General features: G+C 39.7%; 1 protein-coding gene across 5 annotated transcripts in view; it reads left to right on the top strand.

Moving 5' to 3' along the window:
* The first annotated feature begins 2,500 nt into the window (after window positions 1-2,500).
* The window catches only part of LOC138743335 (heterogeneous nuclear ribonucleoprotein D0-like), a 31,199-nt gene continuing 8,820 nt past the window's right edge, over window positions 2,501-24,879 (top strand). The window contains exons 1-8 of one of the 5 annotated variants that reach the window (XM_069898524.1): window positions 2,501-2,809; window positions 3,183-3,351; window positions 6,398-6,556; window positions 8,281-8,412; window positions 8,487-8,592; window positions 8,682-8,855; window positions 9,097-9,199; window positions 13,847-14,188. In XM_069898524.1, the coding sequence (XP_069754625.1) occupies window positions 2,640-2,809; window positions 3,183-3,351; window positions 6,398-6,556; window positions 8,281-8,412; window positions 8,487-8,592; window positions 8,682-8,855; window positions 9,097-9,167 (981 nt within the window). In that variant the 5' untranslated portion in view covers window positions 2,501-2,639 and the 3' untranslated portion in view covers window positions 9,168-9,199; window positions 13,847-14,188. The other 4 variants (XM_069898523.1, XM_069898525.1, XM_069898528.1 and 1 more) reach the window with 4 other exon arrangements.

The following is a 24,879-nucleotide window of genomic DNA, read 5'->3' on the forward strand; positions in this document are numbered from 1 at the left end:
GTAGTTCCTCTGTTTGCGCGAAAGCCGCACTGTGATTCTGGGAGAATATTCTTGGCGACACTAGGTATTATTCTATTTAGTAGAATCCTAGCGAAGATTTTGCCTGCAATGGAGAGCAACGTGATTCCCCTGTAGTTTGAGCAGTCTGATTTCTCGCCTTTGTTTTTGTACAGGGTGATGATGGTGGCATCACGAAGATCCTGAGGCAGTTTACCTTGGTCCCAACAAAGCTTGAAAAACTCATGCAGTTTGGCATGCAGAGTTTTGCCGTCAGCCTTCCAGACTTCTGGGGGGATTCCATCCATACCTGCTGCTTTGCCACTTTTCAGTTGTTCGATTGCCTTATATGTCTCATCCAGGGTGGGAACCTCATCCAGCTCTAGCCTTAGGGGCTGTTGAGGGAGCTGGAGCAGGGCGGAATCTTGGACTGAGCGGTTGGCACTGAAAAGAGATTGGAAGTGTTCTGACCATCGGTTGAGGATGGAGATCTTGTCGCTGAGGAGGACTTTGCCGTCTGAGCTGCGCAGCGGGCTTTGGACTTGGGGTGAGGGGCCGTACACAGCCTTTAGAGCCTCGTAGAAACCCCTGAAGTCGCCAATGTCCGCGCTGAGCTGGGTTCGTTTGGCGAGGCTAGTCCACCACTCATTTTGGATCTCCCTGAGTTTGCGCTGAAGATGGCTGCATGCGCGACGGAAGTCTTGTTTCTTCTCTGGACAGGACAGCTTTGTAAGGTGAGCCTGGTGGGCAGCTCGCTTCTTTGCCAGCAGCTTCTGGATTTCCTGGCTGTTTTCGTCAAACCAGTCCTTGTTTTTCCTGGAGGAGAAGCCCAGTACCTCTTCAGTGGATTGCAGTATGGTAGTCTTCAACTGATCCCAGAGGGTTTCAGTGGACGGGTCCGTGAGGCGGGTTGCATCGTCGAGCTTTGCTTTGAGGTTTGCCTGGAAGTTTCCTCTCGCTTCGTCTGACTGCAGGTTTCCAACATTGAACCTCTTTCTGGGGGCTTTATTGTTCCTGGGCTTTGGCTTGAAGTGAAGGTTGAGCTTGCAGCGAACCAGCCGGTGGTCAGTGTGGCATTCCGCGCTAGGCATGACCCTGGTGTGGAGCACACCAGGGTTTTGGACTTTAATGCACACACATTTACATTTGCGCATAATGGGGTTAAATGTTGAGTTTAGAGACAAGTAAGAAATGTAATGTTATTAATAGTTTAATAAAAACTATTTTGAATGTATCATTGGTGAATCTTCCATTGCTGTTATTTTGTTGGTACTAATAAGATTTTATTAGTTTGAAATATAATTGGGGGAACATTTGTGATTGTACAAAAAAATTAAAAGGTTTATTGTGTGTGTGAATAAATAACAGCAATGGATATTAAAAAGATTTTGGAATCACCAAACTTTTCAGATTTACAAAAGGAGTTGTTGCTTATCGCTAAAGAGTTGAAACTTGTGGAGTTAAAAGTGTCAATGAGGAAAATTGTGATTAAAAGAATTACGACTGACGAGTATGTAAAAGAGAATATTTTTGAAGCGATTATGTTAAAACAATTTCTTGAATAGACCTCTTGAGCAGCAGTTAAAGCTGAGAGAGATGGAATTAGAAAAAAATAGAATTGAGTGTGAGAGAGAATGAGCTGGCGAGAGAAAAAACAGATTAGATGGGCAGAGGCAGACTGAGAGGGAAAGAAAGAAGATAGAGCAAGAATTAGAAGCATGTAGAGCTGAGGAAGCAGGAAAGAAACTGGAGGCTTGAAATAGAGATGAGAGAAAGCGGACGGGACCCCGGCCACAGTCGACAGGAGCCGGCGTTTGCTCCGCGGCGTCTCTCCCTGCTGCGGACCTTTCAGGTGCCAGAACGGCGCCTTCAGCGCTGCCACCCGAATGTCGCTTCGCACACACCCGCAGCCGGCTCTGGAGCAGCATTCTCCCAACTATTCCACCTGAAAGTGGCTTAAGTAACAGGGCAAAAGGCAACTAGAGGAGATGTAGGAAGAGAATGAAGAAATAGAATAACATTGAGGAAATTGGATGGATGGATGGATGGAGAGATAGATACACAAAACGGAGGGTAAACCAGATAGAAATATAGTGAAATAAGAATATATGGTTTAGAGGAATATTTTTATTTATGTTATCGCTCCAGAAATTGCATTACAATATCCTTGAACCTCCTTCTGTAACACGACCGTCTTCACTATTGTAGAGCCACTTATTTCTCTTGTCACTGAATATTTATTAACTACCTTTGCATTACTTCACAATCCATTTTTTTTTTAACTTTATGCCTACTGTAGTTTTTTTTTTCATGAAGAACCTGTTCGGCCGCAGGAAGGATGGATTTCGGTGCACTGTGCCTGACCATAAACTCCTGATCCAATACCGATAAAGAGTCCGGGAGCGAGGGAGGGAAGGAGAACCGGGATGTCTCAACGAATAGAAGAACGTGATGTTGAATTATTGTTCAGTAGAACCAATGAGAGCCGTGTTTATTGAACCGTGACACGTGCTGATCCTTATATAGGAGGCCGCAAACCGCACCGCGTTACCAGTTGGAAGTGGGGCGAGAGGGTGGTCGTTTTATGAGCTAATTCAAACAACGACGAGGATATCATCCCGAGGCAGGCCGCGACTTTGAAAATGACCGACGTGGAACAGCAGCACGCCAAGGGATCCCAGAACGGCCATTACGACGACGGCGAGGGGCCGGATGGCGGGGAAGAGATGGTGGCGGACGGAGCGGTAGTTGCGGCCAGCGCCGAGACCGAGGGCTCGAAGATCAACGCCAGTAAGAATGAAGAAGACGCTGGGTAAGCAGGCCTCGCCAGCCCAGCCCAGCACAGCCGAGTTTCCACCGGGGCTCGGGCGGAGCTGCCGCCCACCGCACGCGGCCCGGTGGCGGGGCAATGGTGTTCCAGGCCCGCCGGCCGCCTTCCAGCCCAAGGCGCTGGCCGGAGCCCCGGGTTTCGTGCGTTTCCACGCGGTTTGAACAAAGCTGCGGGAGAGGGCGCCGGTCTCCGCCCGTGAGGCAGCGGCGGACAGTCCATGTGTGGCCGGCGGCCGCCTCTTTGTTCACTCGGGGCTACATCTTTGTTCGCGCCATGTGCTTTCTTCATCTGGGGGAGGGGAGCAGCACACGCTGACAAAGCCCTGTCTTTTCTCCCTCTTCCCCCCACCCCACAGGAAAATGTTCGTGGGAGGCTTGAGCTGGGACACCAGCAAAAAGGACCTGAAAGATTATTTTTCCAAATTTGGCGAAGTTGTGGACTGTACAATTAAGATGGATCCCGCAACGGGAAGGTCGAGGGGGTTTGGATTTATCCTTTTCAAAGATTGCTCATCCGCCGATAGGGTAAGGTTGAGATGGGCTTTACATTTTACACTTGCTCGAACTATCCAGCCAGTCGCTGAAGAAATCGTGGTTAAAAATGCAATTTTTTTTAAGTTCACGTTCATTTGTGTAGGTCGTAGAGCAGAATGTTAGAAGTGCCGAAAAATGATTGGAAGTTTGAGATGCAGAAAAGGGGCCCCAGAATGTCCCATGTTGTCTGAAAAAAGGCCATTGGCCTCATTCAATTTTTCACCAATAGGTCCTCAGCACTGCATGTTATCGTTATGTTTACATGTCTATTCAAAGGGTTTTTTTTAATTCCTTTGATCCAGCTTTTTGGGTAACGTGTTCCAAATTCCTATCAGCTTCTGTCATAAGATTTTCACTTCTCTCTTGTGATTTTTATTTAATCTTTCGGTTTAAATTGGTATCCCTGGATTCTGGCCCCTTTGCTTATGGGGATAGAGCAAAGTGAGAGGATTTATTGAGATCCCTTGTCCATTTTGTGTGCAATTAAATCTCCCCAACGAAAGCTGCTTTGTTCTTTGCTCATTGTTTAAAACCTTCTATGGAATCCTAGAACATGACAGCACAGAAACAGGCCCATCCAGTCTCGTCCCATTGACCTAACCCAGACCATAGCCTTGCATGCCCCTCTCATTCATGGACATAAAAAAAAAATTCTTTTTTTAAAAAAAAAGTTGAAATCAAACCTGCGCCTATTTCTTATTTCACACTCGCACCACCCTCTGAGTGAAAAAGTTCTTCCTAATGTACCTGTTAAACACTTTACCTTTCATCATTGTGTCCTCTTGTTTTTGTCTTGCCAAAATCTCTTTGGAAAAATATATACCCCTCAACTTTGTATATCTCTGTCAAATCTCCCCTCATTCTCCAACACCACAGGGAATAAAGTCCTATTCAACATTTCCCTACAACTCAGCACCTTAAGTCCTGGCAGCATCATTGTAAATTGATTGCTCCAATATGAAGTCTCTGTGAGCCCCCCCTACACTTTCACCTTTTTATTCAGGCATCTATTATTTTTGTCTATTTTATTTTCTATGGATGCTACAGTTTCTCTGGCACTTTTGTGTATTGTACTAGACCCCAGCATATGCAGATATCTTGTTTTATGGTTATCTCTTCTCTCTCAGTCTTGTATTTTTATATATGTAGGTGAACTAACTCCACACAATTCTCCAATATTTGGCCTCACCAATGTCTTGTACAATTTTAACATAACATTCTAACTTATCCACTCAATACTTTGATTTGGCCAATATGCCAAAAAGCAAGTTATTGGGATTGGACACTTCACCTCCTTCCAAATAAAGCTACAACTATATGTTCTAATATTATTACAGCACTAAATGTCATGATTTTGTTGAATACAAACTATTAACCAGTTTGCTTGCTGTGATTTTGAAGGATGCTATCTGGATTGGCAAGCATGCCTTATAAGGATGGGTTGAGTAAACTTGGTCTTTTCTCCTTGGAGTGACAGAAAATGAGGGGTGACCTGATAGAGGTGTATAAGATTGTGTAGATGGCCGGAGGCATTTTCCTCGAGCTGAAATGGCTAAGATGAGGGAACATAATTTTAAGGTACAGGTACTATGGAATAAGTACAGGTAAGTTTTACACACAGTGGTGGGTGACTGAAATGCGCTACTAGCAATGGTGGAGGAGGTACGTACAATAGTATATTTTAAGAGAACTGAGAAAAAGGTTATGTAATAGGGAAATCTTAGGCAGTTGTTACAGAAGGTTATTAGGTCAAAGGATAGTGCTGTGCTGTAGAATTCTATGGTTTACGATAAGATTCTGGCCTTCGTGCCTCATTGAATATCTGGTTATTATAGAGTTGTACAACAAAAAAAGGGCCTTTTGCCACAACTTGCACCATGACAACTAAATTATCTCTTAGTCCCATTTGCCTGTATTAAGCCCATGTTCTCTTGATCTTAGTTCTTCTAAATGTTTCCTATCCATGTTTTTAATGTAATTGTACGTGCCACTGGCAGTTACTACTGAGTGAAAAATTGGTCTTCCAGGACAATTTAAATTTCCATGGTGCCCTCACCTCATTGTTTGATTTAGCCCGCTGTACTACTTCACCACATTGAGCCACATAAGCTTCTCCCTGCCCTACTTATCAGCAAATGGATGCCAGCATTAAATGTTTTACCACAATTTATATGTTAAGTGTAAAGTGATGTAAAGAAGTTTTGTGTTCATTTTAAACAGTTTTAAAATTTGAATCTTTAGCTGAAATCTTTTCTCACCCATGGATACAGCTTGATCTTTTCAGAACTTCCAGAATTGTATGATTTTATTTTGGATTAGAGGAAAATAAATACATTTAAAAAAAGGAATAAAATAAAAGGTAAAAAATATGTTTAAAATTATAAATGTAAATGTTCTCTGAAGAAACACAAACCTTTGAAGTCAGAGCAAATATTTAGCCAGAGGAGTGACTTGGTCGTGTTTTGCTCGCAGCAGCTGTTTGAATAAAATGCAGTTGCCCAGGATGAAGAGCTGGTTGATGTTGCTCGCTGTTAGGATGACTCTCTTAAATTGTCTCCTTATCCCTGCTTAGTAATAGTTGCCCCAGTCAGAGGCTTTATTTGTAAACTTGAGGGAGTGGGAGGTTAATTAAGATGTTATTGCTTGTCTGTCAGGTGGCTTCATGGAGGGGGAAGAACCTGCAGATGCAGTGAGGGTTGAATCTTTTCAAAGAATGTGACTGAAAATAAAGTAAAATGCTTTAAGATGTACATACATACTCATGCAAGTGAAGTTTATTCCGTGAAAGTATAGTATTCTTGTCTTTGGTCTTTAAAACTGTTTATTCTTAATGCAGGTATTAGTTGGGCATTGTAAGAGTAAGTCTTGAGCAACCAGAAAATATATGTATCTGGAATCTACCAATCCCCATATGTTCTGGATACCAGGGGTTTTACTGTATTTGCAGGTTTATTTGTTTGTTTTGATTGCTTTTGCAATTCTAATTCAAAAACCTTTGAGCAAAATTTCTTGCCTGTAATACAGTTTTTTAAAATAGGTTTTGGAACAAAAAGAACATAAATTAGATGGCAGAGTGGTTGATCCTAAAAGAGCAATGGCTATGAAGAAAGAACCTGTAAAGAAAATTTTTGTTGGAGGCCTTCATCCAGATACTCCAGAGGATAAGATCAGAGAGTACTTTGGAAGCTTTGGTGAGGTTGGTATTTTGATATATAATATCAATGTTGGTATGTAATAAAAACTGTCTTTAAATCAACTGAGGTGACCTTCAGGATATTGGAATGCTTAATAGGTATTCTAACAGGCTATTGGGTGGAACATTATATCAAATTTTCAATTTTGTAATAGAATTATTTTGGACAGGGTTGTTGTGATTCATCATGTGCTTCTGGATTACATGACGGTCAACTGCAACTAGATATTTTGTAAGAATAGCTGATATTTCTCTAATGGCATTGGGAGATATTTTCAGGTCTTTTTTTCCCCTGTTTGCTGTGACTTGTGGTACAGTAATTGGAGCATCAGCTATTCACAATGATTTTGGTTTGATTTTTGATAAACCTAGGGATCTAAATGTAACCTCTAAGTTTGGAGATGAGGGAAAGTTGGGGATGGATGGGAAATATCCACTGTGAGATGATGTAAAAAGGCACCAATGTGATTTGAGTAATTTAACACGAGGCTATCTTGTAAAAAAAATTGCAGAAACAAAGGCAGATTATGATCTGAATGGTGATAGATTGGGAAGGCATGAGGAGATTTGGGTTTTCTTGTACACCAGTTGCTGAGTGCAGTTAGGAACACAAATTTTCTCTTGACTTTCATCACAAGAGGAAGAGTATAAGAGCATGGATATTTAGCTGCAACAATGTAGGGCCTGTGGGAGATCTGGAGGGGGATTTGTGAGGAATTTCTTTCTACCCAGAGGGTGGTTGAAATCTGGAATACATTGCCTGAATTGTTGTGGATGCTGAGACCCTTAAGATTTAAGTATCTAGAGAACATTTGAATTGTAATGGCATAGAAAGTATGGACCAAGTCTAAGAAAACAGGATGGTTATAACTGGGAATTAATGTTTAGTAAGGATAAGGTGGGCTAGAGAAGTTATTTCTGTAGGCTATCGTTCTGAGACGTTAGAATTTGAGCAGCGTTCTCATCATCTGAGAAGGATGTTCCTGCTTTGAAGAGAATGCAACACAATGCTACAAGGCTGATCACTCAGATGGCTGAACTAATACACAAGAAGGCATTAAGTTGATTATGTCTATGTTCATTATTGAAGAGTGAGAAGGGATTTGAAAGGAATACATCAAATACTAGCAGGATTAGGAAGACTGGATACAAAGAGGTGCAGTCTGGAGTCAGGTTACAGCTGCAGGGTGCATAGAACTAAGATCAGGAGAAATATGGTGAACCTGCTATATTCTCGATCATTGGAGTCTAATTATTAAATACAGGAAGGTAGCTGTATTTCTTAACACTATAGGATTCAAAAATACAGGGAGAAATTGGGAACAGGGTACTGAAGTCATGATAGTGTTAAATGTTGGAGAAGGGACAAGGATGAATATCCTATTTTCCATATTTCCAATTCACTTGTTTTTGCTATGTGTTTGTGGTGCAGATTTTGCATTTGAAATAAATACATTTCCCTTGTATGAGTGGTATAGATTCTAAACGTGTAACAATTGACAAAACAGCCAGTTTGCCTATTAGTGCTCTGCCCTAACCGGGCTGGATCTGAAATTGATGTACCTTTTTATATACACACACACACACACACACACACACACACACACACACACACACACACAGCAACTAGGGAATTAATTGTAGTGGCTGTACTAACAAGTTCATGCAGATGTGAGGAAATATCAGTTGTCCCTTCATTCATTGTTTTCTTGTGCATTTGAATCTAGGTGGAATCAATTGAACTTCCAATGGATAGTAAAACCAACAAGAGAAGAGGATTTTGTTTCATCTCATTTAAAGAAGAGGAGCCAGTGAAAAAGATCTTGGAGAAGAAGTACCACGATATTGGAAATAGCAAGGTAATAAAGCTCAAAATGTTTTTCGAGGACATTTTGATGGTATTTTTGGGCATTAATGTGTTTGTTTTAAACAGTGTGAAATTAAAGTGGCTCAGCCTAAAGAAGTTTATCAGCAACAACAACAGTGGGGAGGCAGAGGCAGCTTCACAGGAAGGGGCAGAGGTGGTGGTCGTGGAACTGGTGAGTTGCTTGCTTACAATATTTAAAAATGAGGGATACAACCATCTGTTTTTCTTTCGGTGCTTACCTGTGTCCTTAATAAATTTAAGGTCAAAGTCAGAACTGGAGTCAAGGATACAGCAATAATTACTGGAATCCAAACTACAGCAGCAGTTATGGTTACAGCGGGCAAAGTGGCTATGGTGCTTACGGAGGCTATGATTATACTAGCTATAACTACAATAGTAGTTACTATGGTGGATATGGACAAGGATATGACTACAGTGAGTATTTTTATAGCTGCACTGAAGTGAGGGTTGAAGTTCAAATGTTTAAGAAACTGGTAGATTTGTACGTTTCCAAATGATTAGCTAGAAATGATGCACGTTTCATTGTTAGTTCTCCATTAAAAGATTGTACGTTGTGAATTTTTTTAAAAAGTGGCCGCAATTCATTACCGGCTTTCAGAATTTTTTTTAAGTAAAACTGAGATTTAGACATTTAACATGGCTTATTCTTAACTAGATCAGAGTAATGGAAATTATGGGAAAGCACCAAGACGCGGAGCAGCTCAAGGTAGCTACAAACCATATTAAAATGGAATGTGAATGCAGGTATGTTAATACTGGTAAGGGAATATATTGAGTCTATAAGACATTGACGCTTTAAAACTTCATCATTTTATTTAAAGAATATTTTAATTTAAAAAAAATGTGATATTCCAGCTGAATGATGCTTAGAACACATGGTCCTGAATGCCTCTGGATTGGGCTGTTGGGAGAGAAGAAAGTTAGTTTATGTGCATTTCCCTAATCTGTTGAGTCTAATTAATTATCTGCTTCAAGACTTGATTATTATCAGTCCTCCCTGGGTTACATAACACTTGGCGCAAATTCAGTTTTGTTTATGAAAAAAAAATCTGACTTGCACAAATGTTTATGAACGTAACTGGGAACTATTTGCAGCCACGGGTAGAATGTGTGGCTACATTTTCCATCACAGTCTACTTAATCCATGATTCTTTTTCATTTTATTGCAGAATACTGTGTATTCATGCAGTGCATATAACATGATAGGATAGGAACCTACTGCCACCAAAGTATAAAATAGTAAGCGTGCATATGGCTCCAGTGAAGTCCGACTTACGTAAAATTCGCCTTGCGGAACGGCTTCCGGAACCGAACTCTTACGTAAGTCGGGGACTTTGTGTACTAGGTATAGTGTAGCCACAAACTTGCGGGTGCATTGCAGTATATTTTGTTGACTAGATTTTTTAAATTGTTTTTAAACTTTACAATTTATAAGTAATTTGGTATGAATCAAACATATATGTTTGCATGCGCTTGCCTATTTCAAGGTCTAGCAGATAACACAATGCCAACATTTGACCTTTTCTAATGACTAAAGTTCACACTGCCAAACTTGTAGCACGTTGTAGACCATGCTTTTTTTGTGCTCAGAACAATTTAAAAGAATCCAAGTGAGAAGTACAAATAATACTAGCTTTTAAATCTTGGGTTCACAATTCTTATTTAACTTCTGATCTGTTCTGCACAATTAGGTTTTAAAATCTTTTCTAACTATTTGGATGAAAGACTACACCACTCTCCAGATTTAAAAAAAAAGTTACATGAAGATTAAGTCGATAGCTTCAAGTACCATGAATTGGATTCGTGATCCCATGAGAAATGAAAGAGTAATCTGTCTTCAGCTGTTTGGTAATACAGATGCTTATCCTTTTATCCAAGATCCTTGGGACCAGACATTTTTTTGAATATTTTAATTTTCACAGACTCGTCAAACAAAGATTTTTCTACCACAGTCGTACCATCAATTCAACTACCTCGATAGCAAAACGAAAAGCAACCCCATATATTTTCTCCCCCCCCCCAATTTATCTTTACACCCTGGGCAACAATAACCAAGCTATTGGTGCCACCCCCTGCCATTTTGGATGTGCCTAATGCACCCATCTACCACTTGTCTCCCTCCCTTTCCTTGAGCTCCCCATATTCATTCTTAGTTCTAATATACATTCATCTTTAAACATTAACATTATGGAATAAAACATCCCCCTTGTATTCCTCACAATTAAAATATTTACAGTCCATCTTTGCCCTGATTCCCTCTTTCCACCTTATTTATATTTCATCCTGAAGCGGTGGCAGGGTTCTTACAAAGTCCATTGTCTCCCTTGGATCCTTAAAAAACACTTTCCCTTGCTATCTTTTGTGTTGTCGGGTGAAGGAGGGTAAACTCAATTCCTTTTTGTTTAAGGCTCTTTTAAACTGGGTCAAATTCCCTCCTGCATTTCAATAGTGCCGCACTTATGTCCGGATAGAATATAACCTCCCTTTGCCTTCTCACCCACTGCCGTCGCCTGTAAAAATCCTATTTCCTGGTAGCGAAGGAGCTGTGCCAGGATAGAGTGTGGCCATTGATTTGGCCCTGGGCAGGGGGGTGAGAGCAAGGCTGTTGGTTTGACCCTGGGTGGGCCCATTCTATTCTTGAATCATTTCCAATTTGTTCCTTCCTCCAATGTATCTGGGATCCACTTTTCAGGAACTCCACCATGTCTCTTCCCCCTCCTTCACCCCACAATTTTATCTGTATTCATCCTGCTGATGTTTTCTAAGGTATCTACTCCCACATCTTTACCCTATCCCTTTCCCAGACATCCATTTTATTCTCTCTTATCAAATCTTTATTCCACTCTCTCAATTCTCTCTTCTATTTCAGATCTGTCAGATTTTCCAGCCTTTCTTTGATTGCCCCCTACCCTGCCACCAGTGACTTCAAAGTTCTTTTTATCAGGCCAGTGGCCTCCAGTATCTCTCTGGCAAAGGGCATCAGGCCCTCTTCCCCCATTATCTGTCTTTCACCTTCCTATAATGTTCTTTTTCTTCCGACTCCTCCACATCACTTTCTGACTCCAGGCTATCCTGCCACGCTATTTTTCTGCGAAATCCACACTGCTCCTGGAGTCCTCCAGGCCTGATGCCTCAGACCAGACCTCTTTGTCCTTGTCTTTAACTACTTTTTTCTACTTTCTGCACGAAAGCACTCCCTTCGCTGTCTGCTTCCTGCCTCAGCTGCCCCTGTGACCTTGAGCCTCCGCCTCTCCCGTGCCTGACAGCACTCTCACCACTTCGGTTGCGTCCTTACCCCAGCCCTCTTGAGATCCAACCTTATCAGGGCCATCCTGTATCTCCCTCGTGAGCAAGACTCGTTCCCTTGGGATGCTTCGGGGCACCGTAGGCACTGCCAGCACTGCTGAGTGCCTGCAGGCCAAGATCGGCTTCTCCACTTCCCACCACACAGTGAGTCTTTCTCTGTCCTGTCTCTTCATTCTTTTTCCCTTTTTTTTCCCCTTCTCACTTCGTATTCTTGGTTGTCTTCCTTCATTTTGGGGGATCGTGTATTTATCCTCTGTTCTCATTTCCTCAGGGACCTCTTGGGTCACCCTACAAGCCCTTGGGACCAGACATTTTTGTTTTCGGATTATTCCATATTATGGAATTAAAATGGCGGCGGTACAGATTTGCGCAAAACCTTTTCATGGAGCATTGTCCATTGAAGTGGGCTCAGTGAACAATAGCCATCTTTGTTACCCATAATTTCCTACGCAGCTTGAGCCAGTCTGGGAAAAGTGGAGGGGTTCAAGCTGTGTGGGGAGATTATGGGTAACGAAGACAGCCATTGAATTCGCATTAAAACAAAAAAGCTCACCCCACTGGGCTCCACTGCGCCCTTGTCTGACTCCTTCCGGCCTGGCTGCTTCCCATCATCTGCACCAGGGTGGGGGTGGGGGGGGGGGGAAGGATCCCTTTCTGTCACCTGCTCCTCCCTTGGGCCTGTCTCTTGCTGCTGCTGCTCAGGATCAGTAGCTTCCCGGGCGTCCCCCAGCTTCTCCTTGGTGCTGGCTCGTGTCTCTGGGCCATGGAGCTCAGCACCTGGGTCCCTTTGCTTGGCGGGCTCCAACTCCTGCTGGGCTTCCACGTTCTTCGGGCCGCTCTCTAGACACCTGAAAATATACTACAAGTGCAGTTTTTTAAAAAAAGATCAGTTTCCAATATCGCAGATAAAGGGATAAGGATCTGTGCAAAATTCCATTGAAAGACACATTCAAAGAACAGTCATTATTTGTGGACATTGTCAACTATTTCATCCACAGCAAGGTAAAGGAGAGAAATCTCTTAAATCAGATCAGTGTGTAAGTAAATGGTTGAAAAATGCAAAAACACTGGTCACTTCAAGCATTTGGACTGTTTGTTTGTCTGTTTGATCTGCCTTTATTGGGCAAACTCAAAATCCAAACTGTTGGATGTGTTGTGATTTTTGACTAAATCATTGCATTCACTCTATTCTAGATGAGCTGGTAATGCTGGTATATTCCAGATTAGTAACAAATTGGAACGATTGAGAAATTGTCACCAATAAGGCCCACAAGAAGTGAGGCAAGATCAGTAAAATTGTTCTGAAGTTGCAAATAATGCTGCTTTTATGAAGATGTACAATATGTGTTAATTGATTTGCTATATCTAGCTGGAATAATTTGCAGACTGCCAAGATTCAGATTGCACAGGTGTTTATAATTTCAGAGGTGTCTAATTGTATGCACTCAGTGTATCAGGTTTTAAAATTCTTTTCATTATTTCCATTTATTGCTGCATTAGCAGGATTAAAAGGTTTTCTTATCTTGGAAAATAGATCCTTAATACTATTGTACAAAAGGCTTAAATATGCATTATAGATTTTTATGGGGAGTGGAGAGAGAAGCAGTGGGGGAATATGGAAATACTGTGTATTTTGGCGTACAAGTCGGTCCCTAATTTTCATGGTTTTATCATATTGGGTGTATAGGTGGACCTCCAAGAATGGCATTGCCGAAAGGTGTTTGTTATCATGGAGCCTCCAGCAAAACGAGTTTTAAGTTACAAGTAATAGAAGTGGCCAAGAAATCCAGTGACTGCTGCTGTAAGAAAATTTGTTGTAGCTTGGGTTCTTTTTTGGTGTTTCAAGGGTTGTCTCGTATGCTGAATCAACATTATGATTTTTTTTTTGAGTTGAATTTAAGGTTTCATTTTTGTATCTGGCATAGAAGTTGATCCTGATTTTTGAGGGCTTCAAGACTTGACTTATACGGTGAAATATACAGTAGTTATTTCAATTTGGGTATGTGGTAAGAAAAATATTCACTGCATACAAAAGACATCCCTATTGTGTCAAATTATTAATTTGAGGGCACTGATGGTTTTTCTTTGTGCTCTTTCAGGTCATCAACTTGGCAAAAACTTACTGGTCCTCTCAATGCAACTGTGTTGCAATTGGGGACCAATTTCTTTGAACTGTTTTCATTCTGGAGGACTCCCTAAATGTACAGAGCAGATTGTTTTAGGGAAGCTTCACAACTTTTAATTTTGTAGTCTGCCTTTGTGTCATGCATTTCCTGTGATGGAAATGTTTTTTTTAAACTATACTTTTTGGTGCCCAATGGATGCTGATAATGTATTATGTAAGTTTGTATTTTACATAAAATTGCTGGAATTGCATTAATGACTTGTTTAATGGAGCAGTCAAAGTTCCTGAAATAAAGTTCTTTTTTGTGCATTTTGAATTGCATGAATTGTTTGTTTTCAGATGTTTATTTCACTTAGCTTACTAAGGAGTTCTGACTACTGCTATTTAAAAAAGTTAGATATTAACTCGGCGGGCACCAAAGAAGCAACCTTTCTTTTTTAAATTTGTGGGAAACTTTCTTCTGGCACTTGTAATTGGTTTGTATGATTGTGACAGATCTTGAGCTGCACGTAGATTGCAGTTGAGTGATACAGTAGTTTATAATTCACTACTTATTAGAAATTTTTTTATGTGGAAGCTGTTTTCAATTTAAATAAGTCTGAAAACGTCAAATGGTTCATTATTTGCAGTAGTTTGAGTAGTACTGTTACAGCACTGGCGATCGGGACCGTGATATCCTGCGCTGTCTGTAAAGAGCTTGTATGTTCGCCGTGTCTACGTGGGTTTTCATCCCACCCTTCAAAATGTATTGGATGTAATTGGGCAGCATGGGCCTGTTATGCTGTATGCCAAAAAATTAATTACCATGGCCTTCTGTCACAATGTGCAATCTACATTTGCATTTTAAGTGTAAATAAAAATTAGATTCTATTTGAATCAAACTATGAAGATGAGGAGGGCACCTGAAATCATATTTACAAATAGAATGTGATTTTAGTGAAGAAATTGTACAAAGTAGCAAAGGATATTGGAGTTAAACATGTTTAGAATTACCATCATGAGCTGGTGAGTCCATTTTCTAATGTTGCTCTTTTCATAGAGGTTTGGAACTCTGCTAGTTCAGTTATTTCAATTTGTTCCAGTCTTCTCCTTTTCTGCAATAATTATTTCTGAAATTCTTTATGCTTGAATGCTCAAACCAATTGTATTAAACAGCTTTAATAACAGCCAGTTTAATTTAGAATTTTGGTATTAAAATTTAACACTTCCCAACACAGTACATGAATGGTCAGGGCACTTTCCTGGTGGCACTCGCTGTTTAATTCTGTCTTGACCCAACCACTGAGTAGAATAAAAATTATTAAATCAATGTTTTCTACCCATCAAAAACATTTAGGGAGTAGATGGTCATGCCATATACCAAAATTTTGATTCGTGATGCTCAAGATGAAGTGTAAACATTTGTTAGTGTGGGCAATCTTACAAGATCTGTAAATCCATGAAAAGCAGAATTGATTTTAATCTGCAAACTCCACTTATATTTGGAAAATAACAATACATTTTCTCACTTCTATTTCAAATACTTATCAGTAAGTACCTGTCAATATTTTCAACAAGAAATTGAGTATCCTTTATGGTGAAGTACATTGGGGGTTTAAATTTGACATTTCTATCTGGTCTTAATTCTTTCCTCAAATGTTTAAAAAAACATTTTATGCTAGTATGAACAGTTGAACAAGGATTTTTTTTTTAAACTTCTAATTTTGGCCCATTCCTTCCATGCAAAAATTATAGTAATGTTCCATATTTTTGGACAGAAAATAATGGCATTATTGCTAATTACATTCTCAACCATAACTATTATTTAAATCTTTTGACCATTTTTACTTGTTTTCCATCATACCAAAAATAGAGAAGCAGAGTTTTATTAAAATAATGGCCTGAACTTGAATCTGAGTAACTGACATTTGCTGACTTTACAACAATCCATTTGGCCTCTCACCATGCTAGCCATTGTGGCTAAATCCACACAAGGAAATCTAGTACTAGGATTGATCCTGTTTCACCGGCTCTTGTGTACTGCACTGGATCTCAGTTATCGTCAGTAAAGTTTCTTGTTGGCCTTTATTTTGAACAAGATGTATCACTATAATGCAAATTATATTTAAAGATAACTGTTACAGAGCTGCAAGCATCATTGAATTATTTCTTAATGAACATCTCTTCCAGAATTTACTTGCATATACTCACCAGCATGTAAATGTGAGTCTTGGCAATCTTGGAAAAAGTGGTTGAGGATGAGTGGGTAACATGTTGCCATATTCTTGAGGCAAACAGTTCCCATTCTGACAGAAAGGTGTTCAGAATAGCTGGTCTCAAGAGTTTTAACTCACCACATGTTCCTGATAAACTGATGTGATATTATTTAAACACTAACTAAGGGATTTAAATGCCTTTTAAAAGTATATAAGCAAAAACAGGGAAGTGTAGAATTGGAAATGCTGAACAGATGGGTAGAATTAGGAAAGAGACAGGTCAATAAGATTTCATTAGTTATTATACAAGATCATCTAACATTATTTCTGGAATTTTCTATCATATTAGCAACACTCCAGCTTTTGACATTGGGGAACACCTCCTGAGGAGGTGATGAGTGGAGTGAGAGAAATTAATGGCATTTAGTCTGAGTGTTTCCAATGAGGTGCTCTTGATAGGCCAAATTTACAATCCAATCAACTATCAATTGGATATATGCATTTTGTAAAAATAGTACAATCCAAAACTAGGATATTAAAATCTAAATAGAATGAAGACTTGAGAGGAGAATTGACTATGCTTGATTAGGAAAGCTAGACCTAAAAATTCCATCAAAAAAAGTGGTCTGACTTTGGGTTGTGGAATAATTTTAACTATAAAGTAGTTAAAATTGCAGTAGTCCTGAGGACCAAGCATTTTAAAAGCAGGAGAAGAAAAAAGTTGGCAAAGCTATTGAAGGTGATCAGTTCTTCTCTAGTATTCCATTGATATGCAAAAGGGATAGAACTGAGAGCAAATGTGGGCTTACTTTTGGCAAAAGTTGAATTTGTATTGGTGTGTAACCAACACACCAATATAATTAAAAAAACTTTTCTGAAATAACCAATAGAGAACAAAGCAGCTAGTGAGAATGAGTAAATAAAGAACTAGGCTTTTTTTCCCCAAAAAAACTAGTTGATAGGCTGAAAGCTGATAAATTCCAAGGATCTAAATTTAAGGATTTTGAAAGACATTTGATCTTTCTTTCAAGTATATTCTGCAATATTTCCTGTAGATTGAAGAATAGCAAATGCACTTTAACAGCTACCAATAATAATTTCACATAATTAGCACAGAATATATTGCAATCTATAATGAAGCAACAGTGCTCCTGTTATTACTGTGTATGGCTCATCTTATATATTTACCTATATAATTGCCATTCACCCTTGCTTCAAATCCCCTACTCCTTATCTCAGTTATTCAGTCTTTTTCACCCTGCATCACAATCAACACATCTAGGCTTCCTCAAAGCATGCTACATCTAATGCACATCTTTTTAGAGTTGGAAATATGCCTCTTACGTTGGCAAAAAGGGAAAAATGATTTCTCTCGTCAGGAAGGGTGAGAATTGGAACGAGAAGAAAAGCGCTTAAAAATGCACTGGAATGAAGCTCTACATTCAAGGAGTAAGGCTTTATCTACTTTACCTTCAGCCTAGAGAGGTAGCCAAAGTTAGCACAGGTATTTTCTTGCACTGTGGGCTTTCCCAAAGTGTAGGCATTCATAGACTGAATGCACCCTGCAGAAAACTCTTTGGCAGCCTTCTGCCATTAACACCCAAGTTTAGCCTTGGATAATTTCTGCAGTCCACTTTCATAAAGAAAACTCCTATCTAGCTACTTGTCCAGGTTCCCATAAACTCTTGGGAGCATCCAGTCGATGGAGAAGTTATGTTTGGATTTTACGTGTGTCCCTTTAAAGGTTGGCCCTCAAGGTGACAGCCATAAGATTTTGAATGCATCAACAGAACAGTCAGTATCACTGAAAATGATTGTGCCAAGTTTCCACTAGAAAGTCAAAGATTACCATTTTGGGAACCCACAATGCAAGATTACCATTTTTATGGGATTCAAGTGCTAGGGTGCCACAATACAACTGTTGTGTTACTGCAGGTAGTTACAAGAACTTGCAATGCAATTGATGTAGGCCGATATGAAATTGTCATTTACTGGAGGTAACCGTCTCTGCCGATCCTGTACTTTTCTGTCTCCTTCAAAATATTAGACACCGCCTTCATTGTACTTGGAGGAAGATAATTCCAAAGATTCATAGACTTCAGACAGAAAACTTCACCTTGTCTGGATTTTATTTTTAAGCAGAGACCCCTGGTTTCAGGTTCTCTCACAAGGATAAACATCTACCCTATCCAGACTTGACACCCAACCCACCCCTTCTTTGCACATTGTTGGACACATGCACTGGTTGTAACTATACAAGAGCAGCTTGGCATCAAAGTTCTCCAGCACAGAAACATGGTCTTCGACCACGATGGTCCCATTTGCCTGGTTATTCCTATCCACAAGTCTATCAAAATCTCTTGTGTAACAATTGACTTGCTTCTGCAATGAATCAGGTTGGTTCCTGGCAGAAGCAAGTGCCAAACCTACTTAAAAACACTGAGGAACCAGCCAAATAAGTCATCACTAGTACTCATGCTACAAAGAGTGGATCAGACAGAATTAAGCATCTCACCACCAGGAAAATCCAGTGACGGCCAACTACTGCTCAATGCATCTACTGTCAATCACTAGCAGAGTGATGGAAACCATACCAATAACTAATCATTGATATCCAGTTTGGGTTTTACCAGAATAATTCATGTCCAAACACGCACCCAAGAGCCAAATTCCAGAGGTGAGGTGACATAGTGGAGCACCAAGGCACTCTGATAAAATGGAAGTCAAGAGATTGAAGAGAAAGCATCAGTGGCCCAATGGGAAGATTTTCACCATCAGGACTGCAGTGGTTTATTCAGGTCATCTGCATTAGAGGTTAGTTCTTAGGTTCAATTAGGCATTAATGTTGATGTAGTGAAATGGATTCAGCAATGGTTAGTTGGGAGATGCCAGAATAGTGGTGGAAAAGAATTTGTCAACTTGGAGGCCAGTGTTGGGTGGAAGCATAATTTAATCATCATCTATAACTTCTCACTTTCCTGTTATCCTCGTATATCCGTAAAGTAGCAGATGACTCTCCCATCAAAGAATTTTGTTCTTTCAGAACCTTCATTTGAATTTGCTATATGGTTAATTAATTTGTGGTGAATCTAAATGCGTTAATACAGAATTTTCATTTGGTAGTCATACACCTACAATGTAGATTCCATTCACATGAAGCAATCGTCTTAAGATTTGTCTCAAATGTTATAAATAAGAAAGGTTTTGTTCTTGGAGATAAAGCTAAATCTTGAGAGGTTTACAATTGCAGGGAATAATTTGGTTAGGTCATAAGATGGAAGTTTACAATGTAAGCTTACTGTGCTCCTACATCATTTTGCATGAAGTTTATTTTGATGTGGATATTACAGCACTGTTATTCAGGATTATCTGACCTGATAGTTAACCAATACCAACGTCTCTTATTTGCCATATTGTCAAATATACTCCAAAACCTGCAGTCTTGATAAAATTATATGATGGAAGTATGCAGGAGCACAGTGTCTATATAGTCTGCTTTCACTTCGTGACCTTGATGTAATTGTAAATGTCTTGAATGAAATTTAGTTTGAACTTCCTTCCCTAAAGATTATATGGATATCAATTCAGCTGCAGAGGGCAAAATATCCCAGAGAGAGACTCCAGACTTCTTATTTGATTCCACATGAATTGCTCCAGTCTGATCAGGGTGTTTACATGCAACTTCTGACCTCTTAGAGTTAGACTAAATATATATTTTTATTCATTTCAGAATTGGTATTTGGCAGTACAATATATCCTATTGATTAAAAATATGTACCTTAATTTGCAACAAAGGTTACTGGAAACAATTCAATTAAATTATTTAAGAAGCAGCAATTGGTTTCAATTCCCAGTTGACCATGAAATCTGATTATTTCAACAGATGATGTGGGATTTAAAATATTATAACAGTTGGGACCACAAATGAAAAGCAAGACTGAGGATAATAATACTGATTTTAGTTCAAAATATCATAGAATTAGACAGATCAGTTAAAAGATGCCTACTTGTTGTGGGATGGTATAATGTGATAGGAAACAATACTGGAGAAACTAAGCAGGTCAAACAGTGTCCTTTATGTAGCAAAGATAAAAAAAATCATCATTAAAATTTGGAGCTTGAAGCCATATCTAGCTGCCCATACTGTGATGAAGGGCTCAAGCCCGAAACATTGGTAATGTACTTTTGCTATATACAATGCTTTGGTTGATCAGCTGAGTTTTTCCAGGTTTGTGTTTTAACTCCAATCATGGTGTCTGGAGACTTGCACGTTTTACTCCCCTTATCTCCATATTGAATAACAGGCTAAAGGGACCTGGTGGCTTGCCTGCTCCTATTTTCTTGTGTCATTGTGGAATGGCAGGTTGGATTTATTTGCATCAGATTGTGCACTACTGGAAGGAAAAAGGGATGAGAGATTGGCAAGAAATAAAATCAATTTAAACATAAGTAAAAGCAACATGGGAGTCATAGTACATGTCAAAGGGAGAAGATGCATTGGTGGGAAAAATGGAACAGTAGAAGTAGGAATATAAAACAATCAAAATAAATTGAAGAAACTAATAATTAATATTTTATCATGAATTCTTTTGTTCCTTTTTGGGGCATTCAGCATTTTTGATGCAAGATACAACCATATAACAATTATAGCACAGAAACTGGCCAGTTTGGCCCTTCGAGTCTATACTGAACACCTAGTCTCAATTACCTGCACCCACCTCATAACCTTCCATACCTTTCTCGTCCATATACCTATCCAACTTTTCCTTAAATATTAAAATCTAGCTCACATCTACCTCTTTAGCCAGAAACTCATCCACACTCACCATCCTCTGAGTGAAAAAAATCCCCCCTCATTTCCCCCCTAAAACTTTCCCCCTTCAATCTCAGTCCATGTCCTCTTGTTTGAATCTTCCCCACTCTCAATGGAAAAAGCCTGAGCACATTGACTATCTGTCCCCCTCAATCTTCTACACTCCAGGGAATCAAGTCCCAGCTTGTTTAACCTTTCCCTGTAACTCAAGCCCTGAAACCCAGGCAGCATTCTTGTAAATTTCCTCTGCACTCTCCATTTTGTTGATTTCTTTCATTCAGCAACCAAAACTGCACATTATTCCAAATTTGACTTTACCAATGCCTTGTACAATTTCAACATGACATCCTGTACTCAATACTCTGATTTATGAAAGCCAAAAGTTTTCATCACCCTATCTACATGTGACTCCACTTTCAGGGAACTGTACCAGAATTCCTAAATCTCTCTGTTCTACTGCACTCCTCAGTTGTCTACCATTTAACGTGTATGACCTTTGTTAATTATTCCTACCAAAATGTAGCTTTTCACACCTGTCAGTATTAAACTCCATCTGCCATCTTTCAGCCCACTCTTCTAACCAGCCTATATCCCAATGCAAGCTTTGAAAACATTCCTCACTGTCCAACACACTACCAATCTTAGTGTCACCTTGGAGGCCAGTGACTCAAGTGCCTCAGGGATCGGTACTGTGCCCATTGTTGTTTGTCATATATATTGATCTGGATGATAGTGTGGTACATTAGATTCACCACAAATAATTAACCATATAGCAAATTCAAATAAAGGTTCTGAAAGAACAAAATTCTTTGATGGGAGGGTCATTTGTTACTTTACCGATATATGAAGATAACAGGAATGTGAGAAGTTATAGATGATTAAATTATACTTCCACCCAACACTGATTTCTTCATTAGGTGACGACACACTGCAGATGTTCAAATAATCAAAATTCAATTTGGTTGGATTATGCTGCATATTTTTTTTCCCCCACAGGTATTTGAAAACAACATTCTACCATCATCATCAAGAGAGTTTATTTCACATAACCTGGGAAACTTCAATTATTTAGCAAGAGAAAGGCACTAATAATGCTTCTTCAACAGACCAAGGCAAGGTACCTTAGCTAAAGTAAGCAAATCAGCATTTTTTTTTAGGGCAATATCAAAAAGCATAATTTCCTTCAGATATCAATTGCAGGGAGCTGTTCAAACACAAGGGTGCACTAGAACCAAACCTTCAGAACTCACTTTTCATGCATGTTACTGGAGACAGCCTATCCTGTGGATCTGAGATATCAACACCAATTGCAGCCTCGTCACCTCTCCAGCAAACAACTGACAACTTCGAAAGCACTTAGGCTATCCCCAAGATTTTCTTGCTCTGTACTGCCCCAAATTTTTTAGATATTAATATGCAACTTTTACAGATGTGCCACATTGCAATACAAGGTTTTTTAAAAAAAAAATCATGAACAACATTGTTAATATAGTCCAAGTATCTTCTTTCCACCTCATCCAACATATTAGTCTTGAGCTCAACATTTGTTTTGCATTACATAATTAAACCAAACAGAACTAAATGCAGCTCAATGAATACATTCTAAATAATTAAGGACACCAAAAGGAGTAAATGGGAGTGCTTAGAATGGATTTGAGAGCTTAGTGCTATGCTATTTGTAGGGATACTAATGATGATGTGCAAGAGGAGGGGGCAGGTGGGGAGGGTCATTAATTTTACCATTGTGTACAATAACGAATTGGAGAACTTTAAGGGGTTTGCAAATGAAAGAGATAGAAAGCGATAAGCAAGAAAATTAGTTGAAAATAAGGAAGAGAATTTTAAAGCTATGTCAATACTTAACTGGGAGCTGGTCTGGGTCATTGCGGGTGGCTGAAGTTGCTTGGTAATCAGGCAGAGCAGCAGAGTTGCTTTGAATGTCTCATGTTTTAAGTAGCAGTCAAATTGAAATGTGTGATATCATAGATGGAGATTGGCATCTTAAGGTGCCAACAGACTGGTTCAGTATAAAACAGTTGAGAAGAAGGGGGATTATGATGGAACAGGTCTATCTCCCCAGTATCAGGTAGAAGTGAACAAGGAGAATAAGATTGCCTTTGCTACCAGCTGGATGTACATGGACAGTCAATGTGACTAGAAACAGCTCTGCTATTGTGCCAAGGCTGTAAACTCATTTGGAGGAATTTGAAGAGAGTTCAGGGACCAGAGTTTGGTAGGTTACAATAGATTCAAGGGAGAAGAAAGATGGGATGATAATAGGCCGGGAGGGGGGTGGTTGTGCTCAAGGTCTTCTAAAGGAGAGGGATGATAATGAGATTTGTAGCAAAAGGGGGAGTCCACCGGAGAGAATCACTAAAAGTCCCTGCTAATAGATGAGGGAAGCTGAACAGCCAGTAGGATAGAGGGGAAAGGGTTAAAGGAGCAGGAGGTGGATCTCAAGGTCAAGTTTGCAAATAGTCATGAAATTCAATGGAGCCATTCACATTGCAGAATCTCATTTATTTTGAATGATATTCCTAGGTAGTCCCTCAGAATGAAGAATGATTTGCTTCCACTTCATTTCTAGGGATTGAGGAGGCTTGATGAGGCCATTGTTGGACCTGCAAACACATTGAGGTGAGGTGCTTGACAAGGAAAGCCACAAATAGTTTGGGACATGACATACTCCCTTTATTGCCAGCATTACACGTGTTCCCAATGCACAGACTCAAGGGTTTTCATCCTATTCTGAATTCTTCTCCATTTTGAGCATATAAATGGCAGAGTTGATGGAGATGTTACACTATTTTCCACAGGCACTTTAAAGAATATACTGGCATGTTTTCTTTTGCCCTTCTGATAAACTCTTTCCATGATAAAACTCAGAGTAAAGCATTTGTTTCAGGAGTATGGTGTTAGGTGTGTAAACCAAGTGTCATGCTGAACCTAGTCAGTGAAGTGTAATTATGGGCCCCAGTGTTGGTGTTGTTGGTTTGGGAAAGGTCAAATTTTAAATTAAAAGGAATGAGAGGTATAAGATGAGGGCATTTAGTGTGAAATCCCAGAACCCAAGGCTTAGCTAGATGAAAGCAAAGCAACATATGGAGCAACAAAAGACCAATAGTAGAGGATCACAGATAACAGTCATAGGCTGGAGAAGATGATTGAGCAAGGGAGGAATATGCTTATCCTCCTAATGTATTTGGGTTATTTTGTGGAGACAGTATTGATGGTCATAAGTGGCCGTCTCCATCACCACTAATTCTACCTCCACTCTTGGCTCTCAGTAGGGATAGCTCTAAAGTATTTAGGCCAAAGATAGCCATCGACACCAAGAGATTTCTTCTGAGATAGGGGTTATTTTCCAAAGTCATGTGGAGGACATTTATTAAGGATGGTGTTGTAAATAGTAAGGGACAATTTGGTAAAGGACTTGGATAAGAGTCAGCCACATTTTCTCATAAGCTGTTGTGAATGTCAACAATAACTCCAATGATATGCATTAAAGAAAAGAATAGTGTGGGGAAATGATACAGCATTGATTAGCACCGACCTGCAATGAGATTGGCTCAGTTATAAACACATGTGAAGCAGACCAAAGATGGGGATAGATTTATAAGGCAGTCATATCTGAGGAGGATGTTCCACAGACCTTCTCAGTTGAGAAAGGCTTTTGCAAAATCAACAAACCCATATTATAGTGCTTGATGCTGCTTTCTGCATACTTCCTGGAGTTACTGCACTAAGAAGATAATGTCCATTATGCATCTAAATGGATAAAACTCGCAGTACAATTTGAGGAGCAACTCTTTGGCCACAGGGACCTGGCAGTGGAAAATAACTAATGATGAGTCAGCAAGGGAAACATGTATATGGGAAATCATGAGGTACACGTATGCACACATGTTCACCCATACACATGTTAATGTCTAAATAGTGGCTTTGGTCTTCTATTTTCTTGGATCATCTATCTTGCTTCACCAAATCCATGTGGTAATT

The sequence above is a fragment of the Narcine bancroftii genome, chromosome 9 (assembly GCF_036971445.1).
Source record: "Narcine bancroftii isolate sNarBan1 chromosome 9, sNarBan1.hap1, whole genome shotgun sequence".
In the NCBI taxonomy this organism is placed as follows: Eukaryota; Metazoa; Chordata; class Chondrichthyes; order Torpediniformes; family Narcinidae; genus Narcine; species Narcine bancroftii.